Source organism: Stomoxys calcitrans, chromosome 2 (assembly GCF_963082655.1).
Source record: "Stomoxys calcitrans chromosome 2, idStoCalc2.1, whole genome shotgun sequence".
In the NCBI taxonomy this organism is placed as follows: Eukaryota; Metazoa; Arthropoda; class Insecta; order Diptera; family Muscidae; genus Stomoxys; species Stomoxys calcitrans.
The window spans coordinates 83542729-83567701 of record NC_081553.1 but is presented as its reverse complement, the minus strand read 5'-3'; the positions used below and the strand labels follow the sequence as shown (position 1 = coordinate 83567701).

Genomic DNA, 24973 nt, shown 5'->3' with positions numbered 1-24973 from the left:
GTGTCGCCCGATTTTCACTTCTAGAGCCTTTGCAAGCGCATTTAATAACCGATCTTCCCAAAAGTTTGAACACGTAGTTCCTCTATGACTCTTCAAATATGTTCGGATTTTGGTCGAAATTCTAAAAAGAGACAAGTTTTTAATAATATTTTTTCTTCGGGCGTGATCCTGCAAACTTAGCTTACATATCGCTATAGGCACACCCACAGATTCCAGTTTCCCTGGAATGTGTAAGGTAGTTCCTAGTGTCGCAAGCTCGTCCGCTTTACAATTCCTTGGGATATCTCTGTGGCCCGGCACCCAGAACAGGTGAATTTTGAACTGTTCAGCCATCTCGTTGAGAAATCTGCGACAGTCGAGAGCGATTTTTGTGTTCAGAAATACGTTCTCCAGGGATTTGATGGCTGCCTGGCTTCGATCCAAGATTGGGCAAGATTCGGTCCGGCCAAACTTAGCACCCTTTTATTTGTTTTTTTTTTTTTTTTTTGGATCTTTCCTATTGTGGGTCCGGCGCACATTTTGCAAAGCAACTCTATCCCTTAAGAGTTGATATGGTTCTTTGCGGAGACAAAAACAGCTCACGGATCGCAACGAACTAGTTCAGTGAACTGGAGTGATCAGTGACTTTGTTAAACCATAATGACCAACAGTCTTCCGCTTACAAAATTTTTTAATATACTACAATTTCTTGTAAATAGTTAAAAAAAAAAAAAACAAGTAAAAGCGTGCTTAGTTCGGGTGGGCCGAATCTTACATATCCTCCACCATGGATCGCATATGTCAAGTTCTTTGAATGACCTTTCCAAAAAGAAAAACACCAGATGTAGAAAAACATCACCTCCAAAATTGTAGGCAAATCGAGTAATAATTGCGCCCTCCAGAGGCTCAAAAAATCAAAATGGGAGATCGGTTTACATGGCAGCCATATCAGGTTATTTACCGATTTAGACCATATTTGGAACAGTTGTTGGAAATCATACCAAACGACATATGCAAAATTTCAACCATATTGGATAAGAATTGCGCCCTCTAGAAGGCCAAGTAGTCTAATCGGGAGATTGGTTTATATGGCGGCTATATCAGGATATGGACTGATTTAGACCATATTTGACACAGTTTTGGAAGTCAAAACAAAACCTTTGACGCAAAATTTTGGCCAAATCGAATTAGAATTGCATCCTGTATAAGCTCAAGAAGTCAAGCCCCAAAATCGGTCTATAAGGCATCTATGTCAGGTTAAGGACCGATTTAAACCATACTTAGCACAGTTGTTGGAAGTTGTAACGAAACACGGCGTGCTAAATTTCAGTCAAATCGGATAGGAACTGCGCCTTCTGGAGGCTCAAGAAGTCTAATCGGGAGATCGGTTTATATGGCGGCTACATCAGGTTACGGACTGATTTGGCAAAGTTCTTGGGAGTCATACCAGAACACGTCATGTTAAATTTCAGTCAAATCGGATAAGAATTGCGCCCTCTAGAAGCTCAAGAAGTCAAGACCCAAAATCGGTGTATATGGCTGCTATATCAGGTTATGGACCGATTTAAACCATACTTAGCACAGTTGTTGGAATTCATAACGAAACACATCATGCTAAATTTCAGTCAAATCGGATAGGAACTGCGCCCTCTAGAGCTAAAGAAGTCTAATCGGGAGATCGGTTTATAGACTATAGGTTTTAGACTATACTTGGCAAAGTTGTTGGGAGTCATTGCATCCTGTAGAAGCTCAAGAAGTCATGACCCAAGATCAGTTTATATGACAGCTATATCAGATTATCAACCGATTTAGACCGTATCTGGCACAGTTGTCGGAAGGGATACCAGAACACCACATGTCAAATCGGAAAAGAATTGCGTCTTCTAGCAGCTCAAGAAAGCAAGACCCAAGATCGGTTTATTGGGCAGCTATATCAAAACATGGACCGATTTGGCCCATTTACAATCCCAACCCTACCTACACTAATTGGAAGTGTTTATGCAAAATTTCAAATTCAAGCAGTTAGCTTTATTTTTTTCGAAGGTGAATGTGCATCCGACAGGCAGACGGACTGACGGACATGGCTAAATCGACAATGTACTTCAAGAGGATCAAAAATTTATTTTTTGTTGGGCCTTAAATCAGTATTTCAGTGTATTATAAACTGAATGACGAAGTTAGTAAATCTCCATCCTACGGTGGAGGGTATAGAAATAATTGGATGCTTATGGAGTGGCTCGGTAGATTTTTGACTCATTCACGGCAAGATCGAGAATCTAGGACACCGAAATGTGGGAAACGCGACGAACCAAACAAAAAATATATCAATGGTTCCAGTGTCTGCGGGACATTGGGCAAAGCTCTGATTACAGCCACATGATTCATTCGTGGCTAGGATGTTGTGGCGGAAGATGAGTACGAACGGGAAACATCGTTGTGAATATAACCTGAGTGGATGCTGCATCCAACTGAAACCGGACAAATTTCTATCTATTCTAGTCACAATGACACAATTCACTCACCGCACAATTGAAGCATTAGGTCACCGGGATTGACTGGCTATTCTAGTCACACGTGATTCACGTTCTGATGCAGATAATATGTTACCGAGACGGGGGTGTAGGCACATAGAGCAAATGTGTTAACAATCGCTCTGTGGCTTCTATGTTTGAGGGACAAGAATAGAATGCTGGCTAGTAAGGTTAGGGAGATATGACTCGTGCACTTCCTGAACGAGATGTGTGTAAGCTCAGCGAATAGATGGGAAGCATGGGCACGGGCCCAGAAGCTCCTGTGTCGGAAGGGACCTCTCAGAACACTGGCGCATATATTAAGACCTAAGCTCTTATTAACTTCCACTTCCACTTGCCTTTGTATCTACGCGTCATCACTTGACTGACCCCTTTGCATGTAGATGTTAGCTACGCTTTGTGACAAAATAGGCTAACTGCGTTTTATCAAAAATCTAGAAAATGCTTTAACCTAGGAAAAATATTTAAAAACGTGTTGGCAAAAACGACCGCCAGAAACTTTCAGCGTCACTGTAGGATGGACCCTTTTTGTATCCACCACAGTAGGATGGGGGTATACTAATCTAGTCATTCCGTTTGACTTCTTAGACGAATACTTCGAGTTGTTGCAAACGGAATGACGAAATTAGTATACCCCCCTATCCTATGGTGGAGGGTATGAAAACTGTATTTCTTTAGATTAAACAAAATTCTCATTTGCATGTTTATTTGAATGTTGATAAAAGTAATCGAACACTTGTTGATTTATTTTCTCTTCACTGCAACGAAAATAGGGTGTTGTAGATAAGCAACAGAGTATGTTTATTTGGATGCCATCAACAAGATCGTTTATCAAGTCAATGTATGGGGTTTTTGGAGGAGGAGAGTGAGTTCAAGGATAATGTGTGGCAATGACAATGGCAATAACCCATGAAGGGACAAACCATACAAAAAGCGATAAATGTAAAACGTAGAAAAAATGACAATGGATTTTAAATGTGGGCAATATGGATGGTTATTCAAAAGCCATTTAATATGGCCAGACAAGACAGGAGGAAAACGTGAGAATGGGGAATAGATGATTATTTATCGATGGTCTGGCGGCAATGAGGTGATTGTGGATTGCGAATTGGCTAGCTAATCAAAATTTTGTTTACCCTCAACCATACGCTCCTTGGTCTTTGTGTATTTACACTTGGTTGGTTTATTTCCGGACGCTGTTGTTGTTGTGGTGCTGGCATCTGTCGATGATGGCGCTGAGGATGAGGACGATGAAGATTTCTGGTTGGCCGAAGCGGCCGTTGTTGTCGAAGACATTTTCACAAAAATTTCAAAATATTTTTAATTTCTGAAATATTTTATTGCCTTTAGCGCAAAATATCACCAAAACACACAAATTTTCTCTGCTGGCCTGGTAAATTGTGCTGTTTCGTTTTCTATTTTAGTTATTTTTTTTTATTTAGTTAAAATTGCTTCTTTGTCGCCACTTTGATTTTTTTTTGTTATTTTTGCAGACTTCTAGATTTTATAAATAGAGCAGAGGTTTGATTTGTTTGACTTTATTTTTTCTCTTAATTTGATATATATATTGAATTTGTTTCACAAAAAAATCTTAATATTTTTCTGCTTTGAAAGCTTTGCCTCTTCTGGTTGAGGTGTTTATTTTTTCTAAAATTCACAAATATATTTTTGTTCTTATTTGACTAATTAGAAATACACTTTGCTTAATATGTTTTAATATATTATTTATTTTTGTAATTTTTACACATGACAATTAATTAACTTAACAACACACGCACACACACACAGACACACACGAACACATTGAAGCACTTGATCATGCCTTGAATGTCTAGAGACAAAGAAATGGTGTTGTCAGAATGATTTTCTGGTCGGTTGATAATTTGTCGTTTGTCTTGTTACTCTTCAAATCTTTTTTTTCCTATTTTTTTTTTGTATCCTTTGCAAATAATTGACAATTTCTGTCACTCAAAGAAGAAAGTAGTCGGCGAAAGCACACATTTATATTATTCTTCTTTTTTTTCAAAATTAAATTTTTTTTTTGCTTTTAATGTAAGCGAAAATTTTCGAAATTTCCTACAAAACCCGCAACACAGCGAATGTGTGTTTGGGGTTTTGCCTTCACGTTTTCCGCACACCCACTGTGATGTTTGAATTTTCCGTGGACACAATGCTGCGACAAAGTGGGATTCTTTTTTTGAGAAACGTTGCTTTTTTGTTACTGATATTGAACTTGAACTTTTCAACAAGAATAAAAATCATACATATATGCACTGCGCAGCGCTGGTTTAGCGATTTTTGATCTTTTACACAAAAATAAGACGAATTCTTTGAATGTGTTTTTTTGCCACCTGATTAACTAGGGGTGTTGATTTTTTTTAGCCAAATGGACTTGGCTATTTTTTTTTTCTGTTAAATAGATAATTTCCCGCAATTTCTTAGTTTTTCTTTGGGCTTATGATTTTTACTATATTCACCTATGTTCTATTGAATTTTATATATTTTTTTTTTAGTTATTAAAAAATTTCGCGATATTTTCAATACGCACTCATCCCGACGACTACCAGATTCGTGGGATTTATTTTTTCGAAAAAGTGCGGTGCGTTTTAAAATTTTTCGTTTGATTTTGCTTATTTTGGCTGAGGTCTTTGGCGTTCAGGCGATTCGCGAAACTGAGAAATCTATTGAGGCACCCCAGTCGGTCGGTGTGCCAACAACTGAATAGAAAATGTTGTTGAATTTTCATTGCCCTTGAATTTGTGTTTCATGTGTTTAGATTTTCTGTGTGAAAATGTCATAAACAACCCAATTTTTCCTGAGAGTAGTTCTACAGAGAGCTAGTTCAGCTCTCTTTGGTGAATGAATTCATTTGTGTTTTTTTTTTTTTGCTTTTAGATATAAGCCTATAACATTTTATGTTATGATTTTTTCAACCATATACCTCGTAATTAATTTAGTTTTCCTTACTTAATTTGAATTATTGATCGTTTGTATTGAATTTATGCTCTGACATTGACCGTGATCATTTGCTGAAATCGATTCACTCGACACCTTTCAGGAGAAAAGCGAAACACTTGAGAGATTCTAATTTTTAAACGAACACCATTTCCTAATGGAATAAAATTAAAATTTTTACTGTTTAAGGTATTAAGCAGCCTAAATCCACTCAAATTTAGTTAGTTGGCTATCACTGAACCTTTGTTCCACTTGCCGAACTCGAAATAGATTTCCCAGAGCTTCGTGCTTCTGCGCCTAGTTTTGCGATTTTGCTCCTGCACATGATCTTTCATAGGTTTTTGGCCTTCCTTTTCTGCGTGAGCCAATAAATAGGTTCATTTTCCAAGAACTTCTTCCATCATTTTGAATAGCCATTTATGAACTGATCCTTTTTTAAAAGAGCTCGTAAGACCCTACAAGAAACATGTTTAAATGTCTAATATATCTCTAACGGTGTATGAGTAATTGGTCGTACAACAAATTTTTTTGAAAAGTTTGGTCAAGGTATCGTCGGTATTTCTACAATTGTGGGACTACGAGGGTTGCCTTTTATATTTCGGGATGAGAGAACACAAAAACGAAATATTCCCCACTTTTGCATACGTTTTAACCAATTGTCGAAGCACTTTTGCCACTCTTATTGAAGTATATCCAAAACATGCATTCTGAACGCATTAATCGCTTCTTCAGGTGTCCAAAAACGTTGACATCTAATTATATTTTTTACATACGGGAATATAAAAAAGTCATTCGATGCCAAGTCAGGACTATACGCCGGATGACTCATCAAATCAATGTTTTGAGTGATCAAAAATGCAGTTGCTTCGTATTTTTAGAGCATTTCTTTCGACCAATCGACACGAGCCTTTTTTTGAGCAATTGACAAATTGGTAGGATCCAAAGCAAACAAATTTTTTGACGATGTACAGGTGCGTTACGAGCGTTGATACAGTCCACCTTATTTTTCTCATCTTCGAACTTTAAAAAGGCTGTTGTCGGCATAGGCGAGCAGCATGCAGTGCCTTGTGAGTACCATACCTTACAGTTTCACACCTCTTGGCATATAATGGCTTTTCTCCATTCTTGTGTACGGTAAATAGCATGCGGGTACGTGTTCTTCTAGCCATGTCACGCAGACGCGCTGGTGGGTACGTGTCGCATCCGATGTTCGTCTTGGTCATTGCTACTTGGACCTCATTCTGCCTAGACGGTATACATTCTATACCATAACCCGCGATTGGCTTCAATACAATAACCCGAGATTGGGATATGGGACATAGTATGCTAAGGTTCGCCTTATCAGCTTGTCGCCTTTGGTGTTAAATAGTTGAGCTGGCAGCCCATCGGTCTCTGCTGTATTGGTGTTCTTCATGTCAGCTTCTTGGTCATTGCTATTTGGACCTCATTCTTTCTAGGCGGTATACATTCTATACCATAAACAGGGATTTGCTGTGCAGAATACTTCTGATCTTTTTATTGCCGCCAATGACGGATACCATTAGGTGGGAAAAAAAATTTCCATATTGTAAGCACACTAACTCTCTCATATTTTTGTCTCTGCAGCTGGATGTGCCTATAGCAAAGCCATCCATTTAATATTTAATTCTTTGATAGAAGTTCTGGAATTTATTCTAATTCCTGAATATCTCGATTCGTTCACACTTATCTTCGTTCAGTGATAATCCCTTTTCCTATTTTTGCATAAAAAATGTCTCATTGTTTTACCATTGAACCAAGCAGATCGAATTCAAAAGCATAGAGAACCGAAAACGGAACTTCTTGCTTTTTATACCCAACACCATATGATGGTGGTTATACCGATGTGGATTATATGCCGAGTTCGAACGGCGTGTAGCAGTGTGATACATCTTTGGGGAGAAGTTTTTACATGGCATAGTACCTCACAAATGTCGACAGCATTCTTCTTTCTTTAATTGACTATGTCAGAACATTTGTTCCACTAGCCGAACCTAGAAAAGCGTTCCAAGCGCCTCGATCTTCTGCGCTCATTCTAAAATTTCTGACACCAAGTTTCGAGGTGTCCCGGGCTTTTGGTCGTCCCGGTTTGCGTGTGCCACCATGTTTGCCTTCAAAAGACTTCTTTGCTGGAGCTTCTTCATCCATTCTGACAACATGACCTTACCAACGCAGCCGTTGTATTTTGATGCGTGTAACTATGAGCTATGTCGTCATATAGCTCATACAGATCGTGGTTCATACGACGCCTTATCTCCATTAACGCAAACTGGTCCAAATATTTTACGGAGAATCTTTCTCTCAAACACTCTAAGCACTGCCTCGTCTGCTTCTACAAGTACCCACGCCTCAGAACCATATAACAACACGGGTTGCATTAGTGTCTTGTATAATGTAATCTTCGTCTGTCGAGAGGTGATCTTGTATAGAAATACTGTTTACTTAATCCAAAGTAGCATCTGTTTGCCTGTATTATTCTCCGCTTTATCTCGAAAATAGCGTTTACGGCGGTGCCGATAAATCTCAAAGTTGTGGTTCCTAACTTTCTCCATTTTCTTTATCTGGTTGTACAAGGCATTTTGGGAGTTGATGCCAGACCTATTTTCACTGACTCTCTTTTGATTCTTTCAAAGGCTACTATTACTACAATACTTCCGGCGACCGACCTATTATATCGATGTCGTCAGCATTGGCGAGTAGCATGTGTTTTACTTGTGATTAGTGTGCCATATCTATTCACATCTGCATCTCTTATAATCTTCTCCAGCAGGATATTAAAGAGATCACAGGATAGGTTGTCTCCTTGTCTGAAACCTTGTTTGGTATTAAATGGTTCGGAGAGATTCTTTCCTATTGTTACTGAGGAACATATATCAGCAAGTGTCATCCTGTAGAGTCTTATTAATTTTGCAGGGATACCAAACTCAGACATGGCTTGAAATATCTTTGAAAGTGTAGGGGTATCGAAAGCGGCTTTGTAGTCAACAAAGAGATGGTAGGTGTTTATTTGCTCTTCTCGGATCTTTTCCAGGATTTGGATATCTGATCTAGGGTGGCTGTATTGATAGGGCCCAATTATCTCATTGACTTTAGGTTTTAAACTTTCGCACAGTGCCCTTGTATCCGATGGGGAGGAGACCATTTGCTCTGTAGTTGGCACATACCGATTTGTTCCCCTTCTTTTGTACGGGACATAGTATGCTGGGCTTCCAAACATCGAATATGCGTTCTTCTAGCCAGATTACGCAGATAAGCTGATGCAAACGCCTAATCAGCGTGTCGCCTCCTGTCATAAATAGTTCAGCGGGTGACCCGTCGGCTCCTGCTGCCTTGTTGTTCTTCAGTCGGGTCACTGCTAGTTGGACCTCATTCTGTCTAGGTTAGGTTGAAAAGAGGGTGCAGATATTAATCCACCCCATGCCACTATGGATATACACCTAAGCCAGTAATCGGCTTGTTGTGCGCTCTAAAAACTATAAAGTAACCTTTAAGAAGAAAATGTTAAGTTAGGAATTCCGTGCTACTTACAAAATCCTTAATTGTTTTCAATGCCACTCCCCTTATTTGGTTCATGTCTGATATTGTGTCTCCACCTAAGTACCGGTATTTGTTGGACGCGAAAGCCGGGCAATGACAAAGGAAATGCTCCAACGTCTTCCCCGCATAAGTCGATTTTATATAAGTGAGCTCGTAGTCCTGTGTGTCCCGTTATGATACCAATAGCTATACTGACCTCCTTCTTGCTTTCTTTCAGTAATAGCCTCGTCTTCTCATGATCTGGACCCCCTATAGAATTTTCGCCGTCCTACCGACCGTTTCGCTGTTCCACAATGTTGCATGCGCATTCGTCGCCCACTCCCTTATCTCGGACTGCGTCGACCCGAAAGGCTTCGAGTTAACCAAGTTTATTGACGGCAGTCCTCTGGCCTTCACCGCCAAATCGTCTGCCCTTTCATTCCCCCTTACTCCGTTATGGCCCGGCACCCAAACGATGCGGATTTTCCCATCCTCAGAGAAGGCTTTAATCTCCTTCTTACACTGCAAGACTGTTCGTGACCTGGTTGTTATTGCCCTTATGGCAATTCTTCTTTGTCTCTGCTGGAGGATGTGTCTGCCTGCCCTAACCACCGCTGAGATATTTTTCTGATGTTCTCGCCAGAATTCGAACCCAGACGTGCAGCGTCATAGGCGGACGTGCCTCTGTGCTACAGTGGCCTTATCAGATTAGAATATAGCCTCCGTAGAAATCTATCTCCGATTTTGACTTCTTTAACCCCAAGAAGCCTTAAATTTTTTTCGATTTGACCGACATTTTGTACACAAAGTACAAGATCCACAATTAATCCCGTCTAGATAGACCCATAATTAGATATAGCCCCCGTATTAACCGATCCCCGATTTGAACTTCGCGATCCTCAATAAGTCTTTGTTATCACCAATTTGGCTGAAATTTTGCACACTGTGTTTTATTATGACTTCCAATATCCTTGCCATGTACGGTCCAAATATGTCCACAACCAGATATAGCTCCCACGTAAACCGTTCTACTGATTAAACATAAACATGTCCAATTGAGAGATCGCTCTATATAAGGCTTACATCGGGGCCATACTTTGTATAGAAATTTCAGTTCATAACAGAAGTCATCGTGCGAAATTTCATCCAAAATTGTGGCTTCTAGAATCTCAAGAATTTAAATCGGGAGTTCGGTTTATAGTTATAGACCGATGAAGATACTTAATATAACTCTAGAGGGTCTCATCGCGCAAGATTTCACAAAAATCGGATAAGAATTGCGCCCTCTAGAGGTTCAAAAAGTATAATCGAGAAACGGCACTCGTTCAGAAGTTATTTTTAAATTTAAGACTTTGATCAGTAGGACAGTGAGGACATTTTTTGTAGGATACTTTCTTGTTGTTGGCCGGTGGTGAAGGATTAGTTCTTGGAAATTAGCTTATCGAAAATGTCTGAATGTAAAGCGTCTTTGGTTGTACCCAAGACAATGTTCATTTCTTTTTAGGTACCCTCAAAATGCCGAAGGTATATAAAAACAATAAATATGTCATATTAATGACAAAGCCAAAGAAACGTTTACTTTACTTTAAACTAAATATCAGCCATATATGTCAAAACATAGTTTTTCTCCGATTATTGGTATTATGGTGATTAATGGCCAAACGTTGGGAAATGGTCTTCTAATGTGATGAGAATTTACCTTCACCCAGAGACATTAAACGGATACCCACACACACACTCTTTTCTCTCTCTCCCTCTCTCTTTCTCTTTCTTTTTCACCAATAAACTCACTCGCTTGCTCTCTTTAATTATGTGGGTGTTTAATTTGCCTAATTTTTCGACCACTCTGTTATTGTTGTTGGTATTGCTCTTCGTGTTTTGCTTTGATTATTTGCTCGTTTTGTTATAAAAAAGAAAATCTCAATCTCATTTGCATTTGAAAATTCGACAAAAGAAAAATCGCAAAGTGATCAATTGAGCAAGGAAGCATGGAGGAGTTGTGAAGTGGGAGAAAAGGTGAGGACGAAACATCGATATGAGTGCGATGCTGCTTGTAGGCCATGGGTACAATATAGCGGCAAAGCAGATATTCGGCGTTTGTTGGGGCATTTTAGAATCAAGACCCTGTTGATGTGTGTGGGGGAAATGGTTCATCCCGCTTGATGAAAGTATAATTTGTGACAATGTCATTGTTGTTTTTTGCTCTTTATATGATTGCTGTTGTTGTAGTTGTGGTTGTTGTTTTGGCTTGTCGTCGGCTGAGAATATTTAGTGTTGTTATTGCTTTTGTTTGTTTATCGTCCGTTCATCGTTGCTTATTTCTTTTGGCTGGCATACATTGGTAGAGGCATCTTCTGAGTGTATAACTGAGTGTACGTGTGTGTGTGTGTGCGTGTGTGTTTATTTTGTCGAATGAAAATGATTTTTATTTAGCCACATTAAAAAGAAATCAGATGTATTTATCTACACATTATTAAGCACAGCGAACAAAAAAGAGACACCATCTCACACAGGACAGACGGTCGCAGTGACAGACTGCTAGACAGACCTATACTTAATACAGATATAGATTTTGAAGATTTTAAGGTCGATTGATGCCGTATATTTTGTTTTTTGATATGTGTGGATGGACATTTATGTAGGTGTATAATGGATCGTATTGAAATTTTTTATGTTTTCCCCAAATAGTGGTTTAGGGAAGGTAGTATGGTGGACTGCTTATAGGTTAATTAGATCACAAATAACCAGGAAAAAACAAGACTGTTTTTTGGCTGATATAAACTAGGGGGAATTGTGGCAGAAAAACAACTTAGTCCTCTATATCGACTGAATATATAAGCGGACAGATGGATGTTATTATGATACTATCTAAAATGCTAATATTACTTTGCAGTCATCAATTGGCTTGAACGGCTAAATAGCCGGGCTGCGTTGCTTCCAACTAGCTACGGTTATAGAGCCGGTAAAATGTTGTTACTGTTGTCACCGAAATCTATTTAGATTTGGTTTCGGTGGTAATTTCACTCTGATTTTAACATCTCAACTAATAGATAGTTTTGACATGTTTATCCGTCTGTATGTTGCAATCGCCAAAGTGTACAGAGAACCCAAGCTATCCACATGAAATGCCGTTAGGAATAGCAAGTGCTACTGTTCTTATAAAAACTTTAAATATATGGTCGAAGTAAGTGTGCAGGATTGTAAGTTAGGTAAGGTTGAAAAGAAGATGCAGTTATTAATCTGTCCCATCCACTGTAGACATACACCTAGCCCTTTACTCGGCTAGTTGTGCGCTCCAAAAACTAAAAAGTAACCTCGAAAAAGAAAATCCATGTTAGAAATTCCGTGCTACTTACAAAATCCTTAATGCAACGCCCCTAAGTTGGTTTATGTCTAGTATTGTGTCTCCACCTAAGTGCCGGTATTTGTTACACACGAAAGCCGAGCAATGACAAAGGAAATGCTCCAACGTCTCATCATATTCCCCGCATGCCCTAAACATGTTATAACTTGCCGCACCGATTTTACATAAGTGAGCTCGTAGTCCTGTGTGTCTCATTATGATAGCAATAGGTATACTGACCTTCTTCTTACTTCCTTTCAATAATATCCTCGATTTCTCTCAATCTGGATCCACCCATACGATTTTCGCCGTCCTACCGACTGTTTCGCTGTTCCACAGCGCTACATGCGCATTTATCGCCCACGCTCTTAACTCGGACTGTGTCGAATCGAAAGGCTTCGAGTTAACCAAGTTTATTGACGGCAGTCCTCTGGCCTTCACCTCTAAATCGTCTGCTCTTTCATTCCCCCTTACTCCGTTATGGCCCGGATCCCAAACGATGCGGATTTTGCCATCCTCAGAGAAGGCGTTAATCTCCTTCTTACATTGAAAGACTGTTCGTAACCTCAACGTCCTGGTTGTTTTTGCCTTTATGGTAATTTTACTGTCAGTAAAGATGTTCACACTCGACGTCCTTGTGTTAGCACCACACCACCTCACTAATCCGTGATCGCCCGGATCTCTTCCTGTAGGACCGTATCGTATTATGGTCAGGCAGTCTAAAACAGATCTCAGTTTCTGGGTTATCAATGTAGACCCCCAAACCCACTCTGTCCTCTAGCTTTGATCCATCCGAGTAACACGATCTTCCAGATGGCTATACTAGGGTTCCGTCAATCCAAGACTGTGCCGCTGGCAGCAGTGCCTCGCGTTCGACCTCAAGGTTCATCTTAGGTATCCGATCGGAAACCTCTTCCTTTCCTTCAAGGTTTCCAATCGCCGCCTCGATTATGTCGCGATGGTATGAGCTGCTCCCATTCTCAATCCATTCTCCCATCGCCTTAAGTCTTATAGCCGCAGTGGCTGTATGTCAATGGGTCGGATATCTAAAATAGTCTCCAGTTCCCTAGTTGGCGTGGTCCTCATGGCTCCGCTCATGCCAATACAACATGTTCTCTGAACCTGTTGTATGGTCCTTATGATGCACTTTTTCTCCATAGCAGTCCACCAAACTACTGAGGCCTAAGTAAGCATTGGTCTAATCTCTCTCCTTAAGAGTGTGAGACTTCCAATTCAGTTTTCTGTCCAAGTATTTGACCTTGTCAGATATCAAAATCGTTGCGGAAACGTGGTGCGTCAAATTGGCCCACCTTCGTCTTCCTCCTGAACAGGCATATTTCAGTCTTCTTTGGGTTAACACTGAGACCACTGGGTTTAGCCCAGTAATTTTCTGGGTTTAGCCCAGACACTTTCGGCTCTTCTGCATAGCTGGTTTAGATCCTTACCTTCTAAGAGGTAAGGATTTGGAACGCAGACGGGTTCAAATCCCTCCTTAGTCAGCATCCATAAATTTATGGAACTCACCCATGGGAGTGGCGATAAAATGCCCCCTGTGTTGTACCTTGTGCCACTTTCTCCGTTATGTTTATGCCATGGGACACACAATTTACCCACCTGTTCCTAAGCATATGGTTTATCCAGTCTCTAAGGGCCTGGCCCACCCGATACCGGCCTAAGGATTGAATCAGTGTGTCGGTCCGCACATTGTTAAAAGCCCCCTCGATGTCAATGCATACCGCCAGTGTGTACGTTTTGGCATCGAAGGACTCTTCTATTTTATGCCCAACCTCGTGCAGGGCAGTCTCCACCGACCTTCCCTTGACGTAGGCATGCTGTTTGTATTTGAGCAGTTCGGTGGATGTCTTACTCTTTATCATGGTGTCTACAATACGTTCCATGATTTTGGGTAGAAAGGATGTAAGGCTTACAGGCCTGTAGGCCTCTGGTGTCGCATAACTTTCCCTGCCGGTCTTGGGTATAAACACCACCCTTGCCTCCTGCCAGACATCGGAGTATATGCAAGTTCTAGGCACGCAGTGAAAATATTGGCCAGATCGGGCGCCAGATAGTCTGCCTCTTTTTGTAATAAAATGCAAATTTGCCCATGAACATTCCAATAAGGAACTGGGGCAAACTTCTCGCAAATCCATGAGTGCTGTTCGATTCAATTTTAAGCTCAATGATAAGGGACCTCCTTTTTATAGCCGAGTATAGCGGCACGCCGTTTGCCGCAGAGCGATACCTCTTTAAGGAGAAGTTTTTACATGGCAAAGTGCCTCACAAATGTCGCAGATTTAGGAGGGGGTAACCACCGTTCAGCGTCATAGGCGGAGATGCTAGTAGTAACTCCGGAAATATTCCATCAGGTCCGGGTGATTTAAATGGTTTGAAACTCCTCATGGATTCCTTCACCATAAATTCTGTAATGATAAACCTTCGATCAACATCATTAATCCAGGATTCCGGTGTCTCCGTGAGTCCCGTCGTATCATGTGGAAAAATCGTTTTTGTCAAAAGCCTCAACATGATCTTTGTTGTATATGCTCTCACTCCCATGTCGTCTATTAAAGTTTCAGTTTGGACATGGATTTATGAACGAAATTTTTTAAATTGGCGGCGTCATTAACGCTATCGACCTGTTCGCAGAAAAGTTGCCAGGGGCACCTTTTACCGCTCTGGTAATATTATTGTATTCCTTGTGCCGTGTGTAATACACGTCCCAAAAACTTCGGGTTTTTTACGACGTGCTCTCTTGCCCAATATTGCGAATCTCTCCGGTCATCCAGGGTTTTTCTTGGGCTGATTTCCTTTCGCGAAGAGAACAAATACCTTCGAAAGACCCCACCAGTGCAGTCGTAATCTTGTCGACATTTTCGTCAATGTCTTCAATGCTTGGACAATCTAAATTATCTAGCCCAAGTCTTCTTCTGAGTAGTCTTCCGAATATTGTCCAGTTGGTTTTCAACTTATTCCAGAAGCTATTGGATTCGGCGCTGGCCGTGCTATTCTAAACCTAGTGTAGCGATGGTCAAAGAAAGAGTGTTCCATGGAGATTAGATTTTGAGAACAGATCGTCACATCTAATACCTCCTCCCTTACCCTATTAACAAAAGTAGCGGGGTTACTAATATTGAGTGTTATTAGGTCGTTAGTATTCAAGACCTCTGCCAGGGCTTGGCCCCTCTTATTAGTGTTGGTACTAGTCCACGACTAGACTTCCCATCGCAACCTATTAGTACCTCGATTCATGTCTGTTTTGCTTTCCTGCCCAGCCGTTGCAGTTCCGACGTAGGTGGCGGTGTCGGAGAGTCCAAGGGCAAATAAAGTGATGTCAGTTATGCTTCACCGTCTCCCTGTCTCACCACTGTTGCATCCGGCGTTAACAACTCTGGGGAAAATATATAATTCAAATTTTTATGACACTTAACGCAGTTCCTCAGCCGAGGATTGTAAGGTTCATAGGGCGACTTATGACCCTTTTAAATAATTAACGTTAAATGTTGGTTTGATATTTTGACAGATGTTGCAATACTTTATTTACATGATGCAAATATGATAAGATTAACAAATTCAGATGACAATCGCAATATCGCCATAAATACAAGAGTTTCCTATGCGTATTATCCGATCGAGCACATTATTGATGAGGAGGGTGTGTGCGGAGCACACTTTTCAGTCGGAATTTGACCAGAACCAAGTAAATAATCACAGTATTCTTTACGGGTCGATAATGGATTGCAACCAAACTTCAGTTGAGTTGGCAACGATCAAATTTGTTAAATAAATTTCCATTTCTGTATTAAATTGTATAATTTTTTACAATTTTCTTAGTAGCTGAACGTTCAAAACACTAATATTGAATGAAACTGACAAATATTTCAACATTTATATAAATTTTTATTTTATGATTTTATTTTTTTGGCAACCCAACCCTAGTTGAGAGGGAGACCACCGTAGCGCAAAGGTTAGCATGTCCGCCTATGACACTGAACGCCTGGGTTCGAATCCTAGCGAGACCATCAGAAAAAAATTTTCAACGGTGGTTTTCCCCTCCTAATGCCGGCAACATTTGTGAGGTAGTATGCCATGTAAAACTTCTCTCTAAAGAGGTGTCGCACTGCGGCAAGCCGTTCGGACTCGGCTATAAAAAGGAGGCCCTTTATCATTGAGCTTACACTTAAATCGGACTGCACTCATTGATATGTGAGAAGTTTGCCCCTTTTCCTTAGTGGAATGTTCATGGGCAAAATTAGCAATTTGCATATATAAAAGAGACGCGCGATTGACTGATTGGCTGACTGATAGCTGGAGTCATGCAATTTGGCACGTATGTGGGTCTTGGTCCGTATGCGCGCTATAAGACTGGGTTTTGTGATATTCGTAAGTTTTGGTCCTAAAAAGTACGAAATGGTGACTTTTTACCCAGCGCGAGCGGATGGGTCTTGAATTATGATTTTGGGCTCAAATTAAAGAGCGTCTCGAAAAATAAGATATGGTGACAAAAATTTCCCAAATAGTACCGAAAGTGGGAAAATAGTACGTTTAGTACAGCAATTGGTACCTTGTTTGTTAATTCAGCTAGAGCTTCGAATTTTGGAATTAAGGTACACTATGGCCACCTAAATTGGGATGCCAAAAGAGTTTTTGGACTCTTGGACGTTTAGAAAGAAAAAAGTACCACAAAAGGTACGAAATTGGTACTTTGCATAGGGCGAACGGGTGGAGCTAGAATTTCGAAACTTGACTTAAATGATTGTTGTTGCGAAATAAAGGGTGTAGATGGAAAGTAAGAAAAATAGTAATGGAAACGAAAGAAACGTACGTTTAGTACCGTATTTGGTACTTTCTTTGCGGATTGAACTAGAGTTCTGAAATTTAATATGTAGATTCTACTAAAAAATATATGTTGTTCCATAAGTAAGTAATTTTTAGCAAGCCATACATTTTGGTACCAAAAAGTACGAAATAGCTTATTTACTTTTTACAGTGAACGAAGGAGGATAAAATTAGAAAATTTGGTAAAAGTTATCCATATCATGGCAAATATACTAAAAGTTATACCAAATATGAAATGTTGAAATAGTATCCGGATAGGAATAAAATGTACTTAAGTGCTGTGATTGGTACTATTTAGTACTTTCTTTACAGATTGAGCTACAGAACTGAAATTTGGGATACAGGCACATCTCTGCAGTATGTACCGGACGACTAGAAGATTTTGTTGATATTCGCACATTTTTATACTCGCAAATTTTGATACTAAAACGGCACCTTCTTTGCGATTTGAGCTACAGCTCTGAAATTTGAATTGCAGTTACATCCAGGCACTATGTACCGAATGACTACAAAATTTTTTTTGATATTCTTTCATTTTGGAACTAAAACGTACAAAGTGGTACTTTCTTTACAGACTGAGAAACTACGGATACAGGTACATCTTGGCAGTATGTAACGGATGAAATTTTTTTGAAATTTGTACATTTAGGTACTAAAACGTACAAAATGGTACTTTATTTACGGATTGACTAAAAGATCTCAAAATTGCGATACAGTTACGCCGTGGCAGAAGTTTTATTAAATTCGCACATTTAGGCAATTAAACTTTCAGCTATTAAATGTTAGCTATTAAAATTGCAATATAGTTGCATTTTGATATTGGGTGTACCATCGGGAGCAGTCAAACGTTCGTAATCTACTCCTGGATACCTTTCATTTGAGTCCCATCTCGTGGCTATCGGCCAACTTTTAAAGCCTATGGTTCCTTCCAGACCACTCCCTACAGTATATGAAAATTTCAAGAACATTGGTTCAGCCGTTTTTGAGTCTATACGGAATAAACTTTTTCTACATATTCTTTTAGTAAATCTGGAATTGTCTTAAGATTTCACGTAAGTATCAAACAAATGCAGCAAAACATATTTTTTCCCATCAAATACTAAATGGCAAAATTTTTTTTCTAAGTAAACATTTTTACTAATTGAGAAAATCCTTTTTTTCTTTTCGAGAGCATAGTTTAAAAAATATTTTACTTTAATCCCAGAAACATTTAACATTTTATATTAAGAGTAGGCAAATGCATTGCCTATATATTTCCCGCATTGCAGAATAGCCTAAAATTAACTTTCCTCATTTTCTTTTTATAAACAAAGCGTTGGCGACACTCGGTCTTCCACATACATATATTTTCAAATCAATTGTCTTTTTTTTTAATTCCATCAAAATTGATTCCTCTCCACACAGTATATATGGGACATGGACATTCATTTGTGTTGAAAGCTAAATCCATGGGTATTATTTTGGCTAATATAAATGTGAACAACATTAAAAATTGACTTTTATGTTATGCTTCTTTGCGTTTGTTGCTTGAGAGAATGTTTATGGGCAAATTTTGCACTTTTTTCTTTGTGATTTTTTCCTTTTATATTTCTTCGATTGGCTTGAAATTGATGATATTTCCTCGCACTCTACGGTTATTATACCCACCACCGAAGAATGGAGGTATATGGAGAATAGGTCAAGAGTGTTATGTTGGTGCCCTTCCACACATGAAATGTGGGTCGGTTCATTCACTAGTTGGCGGATCAGGCCATTCTGCGCGGCGAATAGCTCGTCGTATTGATCCTCCGGAGTCGTATGTCCCGAATGGAATAGCCAAGAGGAGTTATTTACACTGAAATCCCCATCAACAACGATTTCACTGTCCGGAAAATCCTCTAAAATTGTAGTGATTGAGTCAAAAAGGGAGTCAAAGCCGCTTAAGGAAATCTCCCTTTCCGAGTTTGGACTTCTAAATATAAACCTGAAGTAAAGTACGTGTGTTCCAATCCAAAATTTATGCCAAATGGAATTAAATTCCGGATCTTGTGTTGCTGCCTATGGTTCAGATCGGTCTGTTTTTAGACAAAGCTACTATTGGGTTGCCCAAAAAGTAATTGCGGATTTTCATATAGTCGGCGTTGACAATTTTTTTCACAGCTTGTGACTCTGTAATTTCATTCTTTCTTCTGTCAGTTATCAGCTGTTACTTTTAGCTTGCTTTAGAAAAAAAGTGTAAAAAAAGTATATTTGATTAAAGTTCATTCTAAGTTTTATTAAAAATGCATTTACTTTCTTTTAAAAAATCCGCAATTACTTTTTGGGCAACCCAATAAAAGGACCAATATTTTGTTATACATAATTGAGCAATGACTTGTACTCATTAGTATTTGGTCCAAATCGGTACATATTTCGATACAGCTGCTATGGGGCATAAGGTATGTATTTTGTACCGGATTTTGATGAAAGGTGGTTTGCATATATATACACGAGGTGGTGGGTATCCAAAGTTCGTCCTGGCCGAACTTAACGCCTTTTTAATTGTTTTTGTTATTTTTATCTTACATTGTAATGTGATAACAGATATGGCAAGTCACGCGACTTATGAATTATTTTGACCAATTATTTTGCTAAGGAGACAAGAAAAATGTCTTGCAAATGCCGCCAACTTTGCAACCTTCACCCCATTAGAGATCACAACAAAGCAAAAGAGGCGGCAATGACACTTTAATGATGAAAATAGCCATAATTCTCATTCTGAAAGAACCGACAGGAAATAAATGGGAATATAATGACATGCAGTACACTGCAAAAGAAAGTGGAATAACAAAAATTATTTGGGGAGTTATGCTTAAGGGACTAGACTATTCCTGGGAACTGGCCTTTTCGTGATCAACCAAATGGTCAGAGGGCCTCTTGATTGTTGATTTTAATGCTGCAGAGGGGTTTTATCATCATCCCGATAATCCTGGGGTAAAAAAATACTCAAATTGTGAGATTTCGTGCTTTTAGAAAAATAAAAAGAACTTGTTGATCGCCAACCCACATTGGCATCAATCTTCTTGTACATGTATACTTTAATTCCTAGTTTTGAATATCTGATAATCATTTGACTAGAAGTGTAGTATGTATTCGATTGTTGAGTTTGTTTTGCGGGATCGTTTCATTTTGTGCCAATTATTGTTTTTTTTGTTAATGCCATTTGTTTTTTAATGACTCTTCTGTCTATGTGTGAATAGAAAATAGATATAAAATTTGTATGAATATCCATCCATCCATCCATCTATCCATCTGGGTGAATGGTGTTAGATGGTTGATTGGAATCTCATGAGAATCAAGCCGACTGACAAAATATCTGCCAGCCATTGAGAGAGCAAAGGAAAATAAAAAAAAAACAAACGCTGCAGCGTTTTCGTTTGCCTTCTGCCAACTTGGTCAAGTGTAGCATGGCAAAGATATACTTTTTTTTTTTGCTTAAATGAAAGCAGTCGACATTGGCAGCAGGCATGCCATGAGTGGTGAATCTTAATTTTATACCAATGTTTATTTTCGTATGCTAAAATTAATCGACTGCTCTGCTGCTCAGCTCTACCCTGTTCTGCTCTCGGTGATTCTGTGATGGAAACTTGAAAAAACCAAAACAACAACAACAACAAGATATAAGAACAAAAATAAAAATCAGATACTGGTGTAGCATGTGATTAACAGTTGCCCGCCCCAGTCACTAGAATGCCAAGTGTAAAATTTTTACCATTTGACTTGCCTTGATTTTCATTCACTCTTGACCTTTCTTTTGGGGGCTTTTCACTTTTGGATAATGACCGGCAGAAACCTAGATCAATGCCAAGACTCTTGCCATAGATGTAGGGGACAAAACTGTTGTATTTTTAGAATTCCATTCTTTTGTGGGTATTTCTCTGTTGACAATGCGTAAAAGTTATTGGAAAATACTTGTTTCTCATATTTGATTATGAATATTTGTAGCTAGTGCGAGGTATGTCTGAGGAGTATAAAGATTGGAAATCTTGTGAAAAATACTGCGAATAATTAAATTACAGTTTTCTGTTTTGACTTTTATGTCAAATAGAAATTAGATGTGTGAATTGCTGGCAAAATAGCTAAACGTCACACAGTGCGAGAAAATTGAAAAAAAAAAATGGCAAAAAAGGCGTTTGAGAACGGGCACTATTGGAGCACATCCAGCAAAAAAAGACTTATTTTGAAAATCGGACCACAAGTGAAGAAGAAGGAGACCAATTTTAGAGACCTGCTAAGAGGCGTCCGTATCATCTAGAGCCTTGGAATTTTGCACACAATCTTGCTAACCCATCCGCTCTAACCTTTTAATTTCAAAGAGATATCTCTACCCATTCTCACACCGCACATTTATACCCCGCACCACCACTGTGGTACATTGCAATAGCAAATCGAATCTCTTATAAGCGATGTTCTCCTCTGTGGGAAACTTTGGGCCTTGCATCATCTTGCAACCCTTCTTTAAGTCCTATTTGTGTAGTGATCGTAGAATAGTTCTATCCTTTCGAAGATATCGTATAGGGGCGGGCCTACGCTCATCAGGGACCTTTTCATAACCAACTCCTGAGCAATTTAATTTCCTACAACCTCTGATGGTTCAGGACCCAGCACGTGATTTTAAGATGCTCCTTGCATCTCCCAACATGACTCGAAGTCACATAATCTGAAATCACAGACGCTACTGCCTTGAAATCGCATCCAGGATCTCAAATGCGACGAATATCTCCGCCTGAGAAATGATTCACCAGTTCAAAGGTCTATATGACTTCCTAGTTCCAAAGAATTCAATAAAAACATCTGCTCAGTTGCCCGCCGCAACTTGTACCCGAGTGACCAGTGATTGATGAGTACCTCAAAAACAAATCTATCTTTCCGGAAATACTAAGGCTTAGTTACCAATAAAGATATCTAGCGCATTCCTTAGCACAAATATTCGCTTCTGTGGCCAGAACCACCACGTGCCTCCACGCTTTCTTGATCATTCTGCAGAGTCTACATCTCTTCAAAGCCCGATGTCAGACCAGACATCTTTAGGTGAGAATCGATACAATCACAGCAATAAACATACTGTGTGGCTTCTAACCCCAAACCTACCCATCAAGTTATGCCAGGAATGCATTTCATAATCGATCTCCTCTTTGCTTTTTTATTGAAGTTCCCTCTCTTGTAGATGTTGTGGTCAAGAATATCGCCCACGTAAAAAAGCCTCTCGAGAAAGAGTCATATCGCCCAAGTAGATAGCTTCATCAGCGCACTGTGAATAAGACCGTAATAGTATAGAGAAATCGGTCATACAATGTCAAAGACTTCATATCCAAAAGCCACAAAAAAGGGCATAAAAACTTTTATGTTACTGTTCACTCAAGTTTCCTTAACGAGCTCTTTGCTAGTAAGGCGTTGATAGTTTCTCAATCTGCGACTGTTTGATGTCGTTATGGTTCGGCGGGGTCGTAGGGCCTTACTTTTTTGAAAACGAGGTTGGATCAACAGTTACGGTGAATGGATTGCGCCAATGAAAGATGATTAATGATTTTTTATTCTAGGACTTTTATTGTATTGATCTGGACAACGCCTACTTTGAACAAGACGGAGCTACATGCCACACACGCAACAAACCATTGCTCTTTTATGGGAAAGTTTCCGGGTGAACAGAGGAGGTGATCGCAATTGGCGACCGATATCTTGTGATTTAACACCTTGCGAGTTTTCCCTTGGGTCCACGTGAGTGATTCGAGACCTCAAAGATAGAGGACATAGGGAAGCCACTTTGCGATTTGGTGGCAATTTTCATGAAACGGTCTTGTAAGCGTGATTGTGGTTGCCATTTGTCTGATGTTAGTTTTCATTATTAACGGCATATCTTGAAGGGATCTCAAAGTCCACTTTCAACTAATCGATTAACCGGCTTTTGGTGCACAAAAGTCGAAGTTGACTTTCAATGATTAAAGAGTCGAATAATTGATTTTGAAGCCGAGAAGAAGAAAAATTTAAAAAAAAGCTGCAAAGAGAAAAAAGTTTCACAGAGATACAAGATTTGCTTTGAGTATGGTGCTGCTTGGTAAGAATTGTTTCCAATTTTTCTGAGATGCGTTTGGGTACTTTATTCTCAAGTGCTACGATTAAGTGCGCCTTGGTTTATTCTTCTTGCCATAAACCCAAACAAATTTGTTATTCAAAACAGCAAAAATGTTTATTGCTTTTTCAGCAAACAGTGGGCTGTGAGTAGTTTTAGGTCTCCCGACATCCGATCTAAATATAGTTCAGATCGGACTATATTTAGATATAGCTGTCATATGGACCAATCCGCCGATACAGGGTCTCAAGCTCATAAAAGTTTTATTTATTACCCAATTTCGCTGACATTTGAAACAGTGGGTTATTTCAAATCGGATTATATTTAAATGTAGCTGTCATATAGACCGATATGCCGATTAAGGGTCTGAAGCTCATAAAAGCTTTATTTATTACCCGATTTTGTTGAAATTTCAAATACAAAATTCAACAGTGACTTATATTTATTAGACCACTCAATGTCCGTGCCGAATTTGGGTCCATAAGTTATCTAATTTTCACCGGATTGAGACGAAAGGGGGTTTTCGTATATACCCGAGGTGGTGGGTATCCAAAGTTCGGCCCGGCCGAACTTAATGCCTTTTTACAATTTTTGTTTGTTTTGTTTCTCGTTCAAATAGAATAGCAAAATAACAAAAAAAAAACTCATTTAAAATGTCTAGGCTAACCGTGATGTGCATATGCATTGGGCAGGCTACCATAATCGCAATACCTGCCTTATCAGGGGCCTCTTTAGATGGCCCACTCACAAAACAGTGAGCAGTGCAATGGTAGAATCATGCGCTTTTAATGAAACGTTGGTGTCTTACTGGTTAACTTTTTCTCATAGCGCAGTAAGAAAAATTTAAAATTCACAAAGCCATCATGCCAATTAGAGATAGATATCTAGACTATGTCTGATTGCCATAAAATAACCTTTCACTATTAGTATTTTGCAGCTACATATTTCTCGACGTACTGTTCGTGCATTCGTCCCGCATTGCGCTTCTTTCTATGTAGGTCACAAATTATTTCATTTGTCGTTGGATGCAAGCATGTGATCTTGTAGTGGCAAAGCCATCGGAAGAAGCCCTTGGTAAGGCTGAAATTGCGACCATGGTATCCTGTCCAACGCATAAACACACTACAGTTAAAATTGACTTCTTAACAGGTTTTTTGTTGTTTTCCTTTTCTATTCGAAATAGAAACAAAATTAAAAAAGTCAAAATGTCTAAGCTGGAAGTAAATCCAAAGACAAATGAAATAATTCCCCTCATGGGAGAAAAGTTTTTCAAAGCTGGATACAACACAAGTGTCGCCATTATTTGCGAGGGGCCCTTTGCGGATATTTTAACCCTGCTGCTACCATTTAAACGATAAGCTCACTTTTAAATAGTTACTATACAAATCGATTTCCCGATTTTGATTGAGTGCACATACAATTCATTATCGTAATTTACATTAAGGTAGAAACAGAAAAGCTCAATCTCTAATGGTCAACCCTGCGTAACTTAACCCGCTTCTCATTATTCTCCCATAAGATAATTTTCGAAATAATATCTTGAAGTGACACTGTCAGCATATCGATATAATATGGGTGTCGATTATGCTTGTCGATGTTCGATCTATGCTCATGTGTTAGTTTTTGCTCATGAGGCAGAGTTGGGCAAAATAACATTGAATTGGTTGGCCCACAAGCGTTTGCCAAAAAGTTGAACGAAGAAAAAAA

At 39.3% G+C, this 24973-nt stretch overlaps 1 protein-coding gene across 2 annotated transcripts in view; it reads right to left on the bottom strand.

The window, feature by feature from the left end:
- LOC106083322 (serine/threonine-protein phosphatase 2B catalytic subunit 1) overlaps window positions 1-5214 on the bottom strand; it is a 50597-nt gene extending 45383 nt beyond the window's left edge. The window contains exons 1-2 of one of the 2 annotated variants that reach the window (XM_059362727.1): window positions 4988-5214; window positions 3647-4007 (exon numbers count right to left, since the gene is read on the bottom strand). In XM_059362727.1, coding sequence (XP_059218710.1) covers window positions 3647-3806 — 160 coding nt within the window. In that variant the 5' untranslated portion in view covers window positions 3807-4007; window positions 4988-5214. The other variant, XM_013246256.2, reaches the window with a different exon arrangement.
- Between the last annotated feature and the right edge of the window lie 19759 nt (window positions 5215-24973).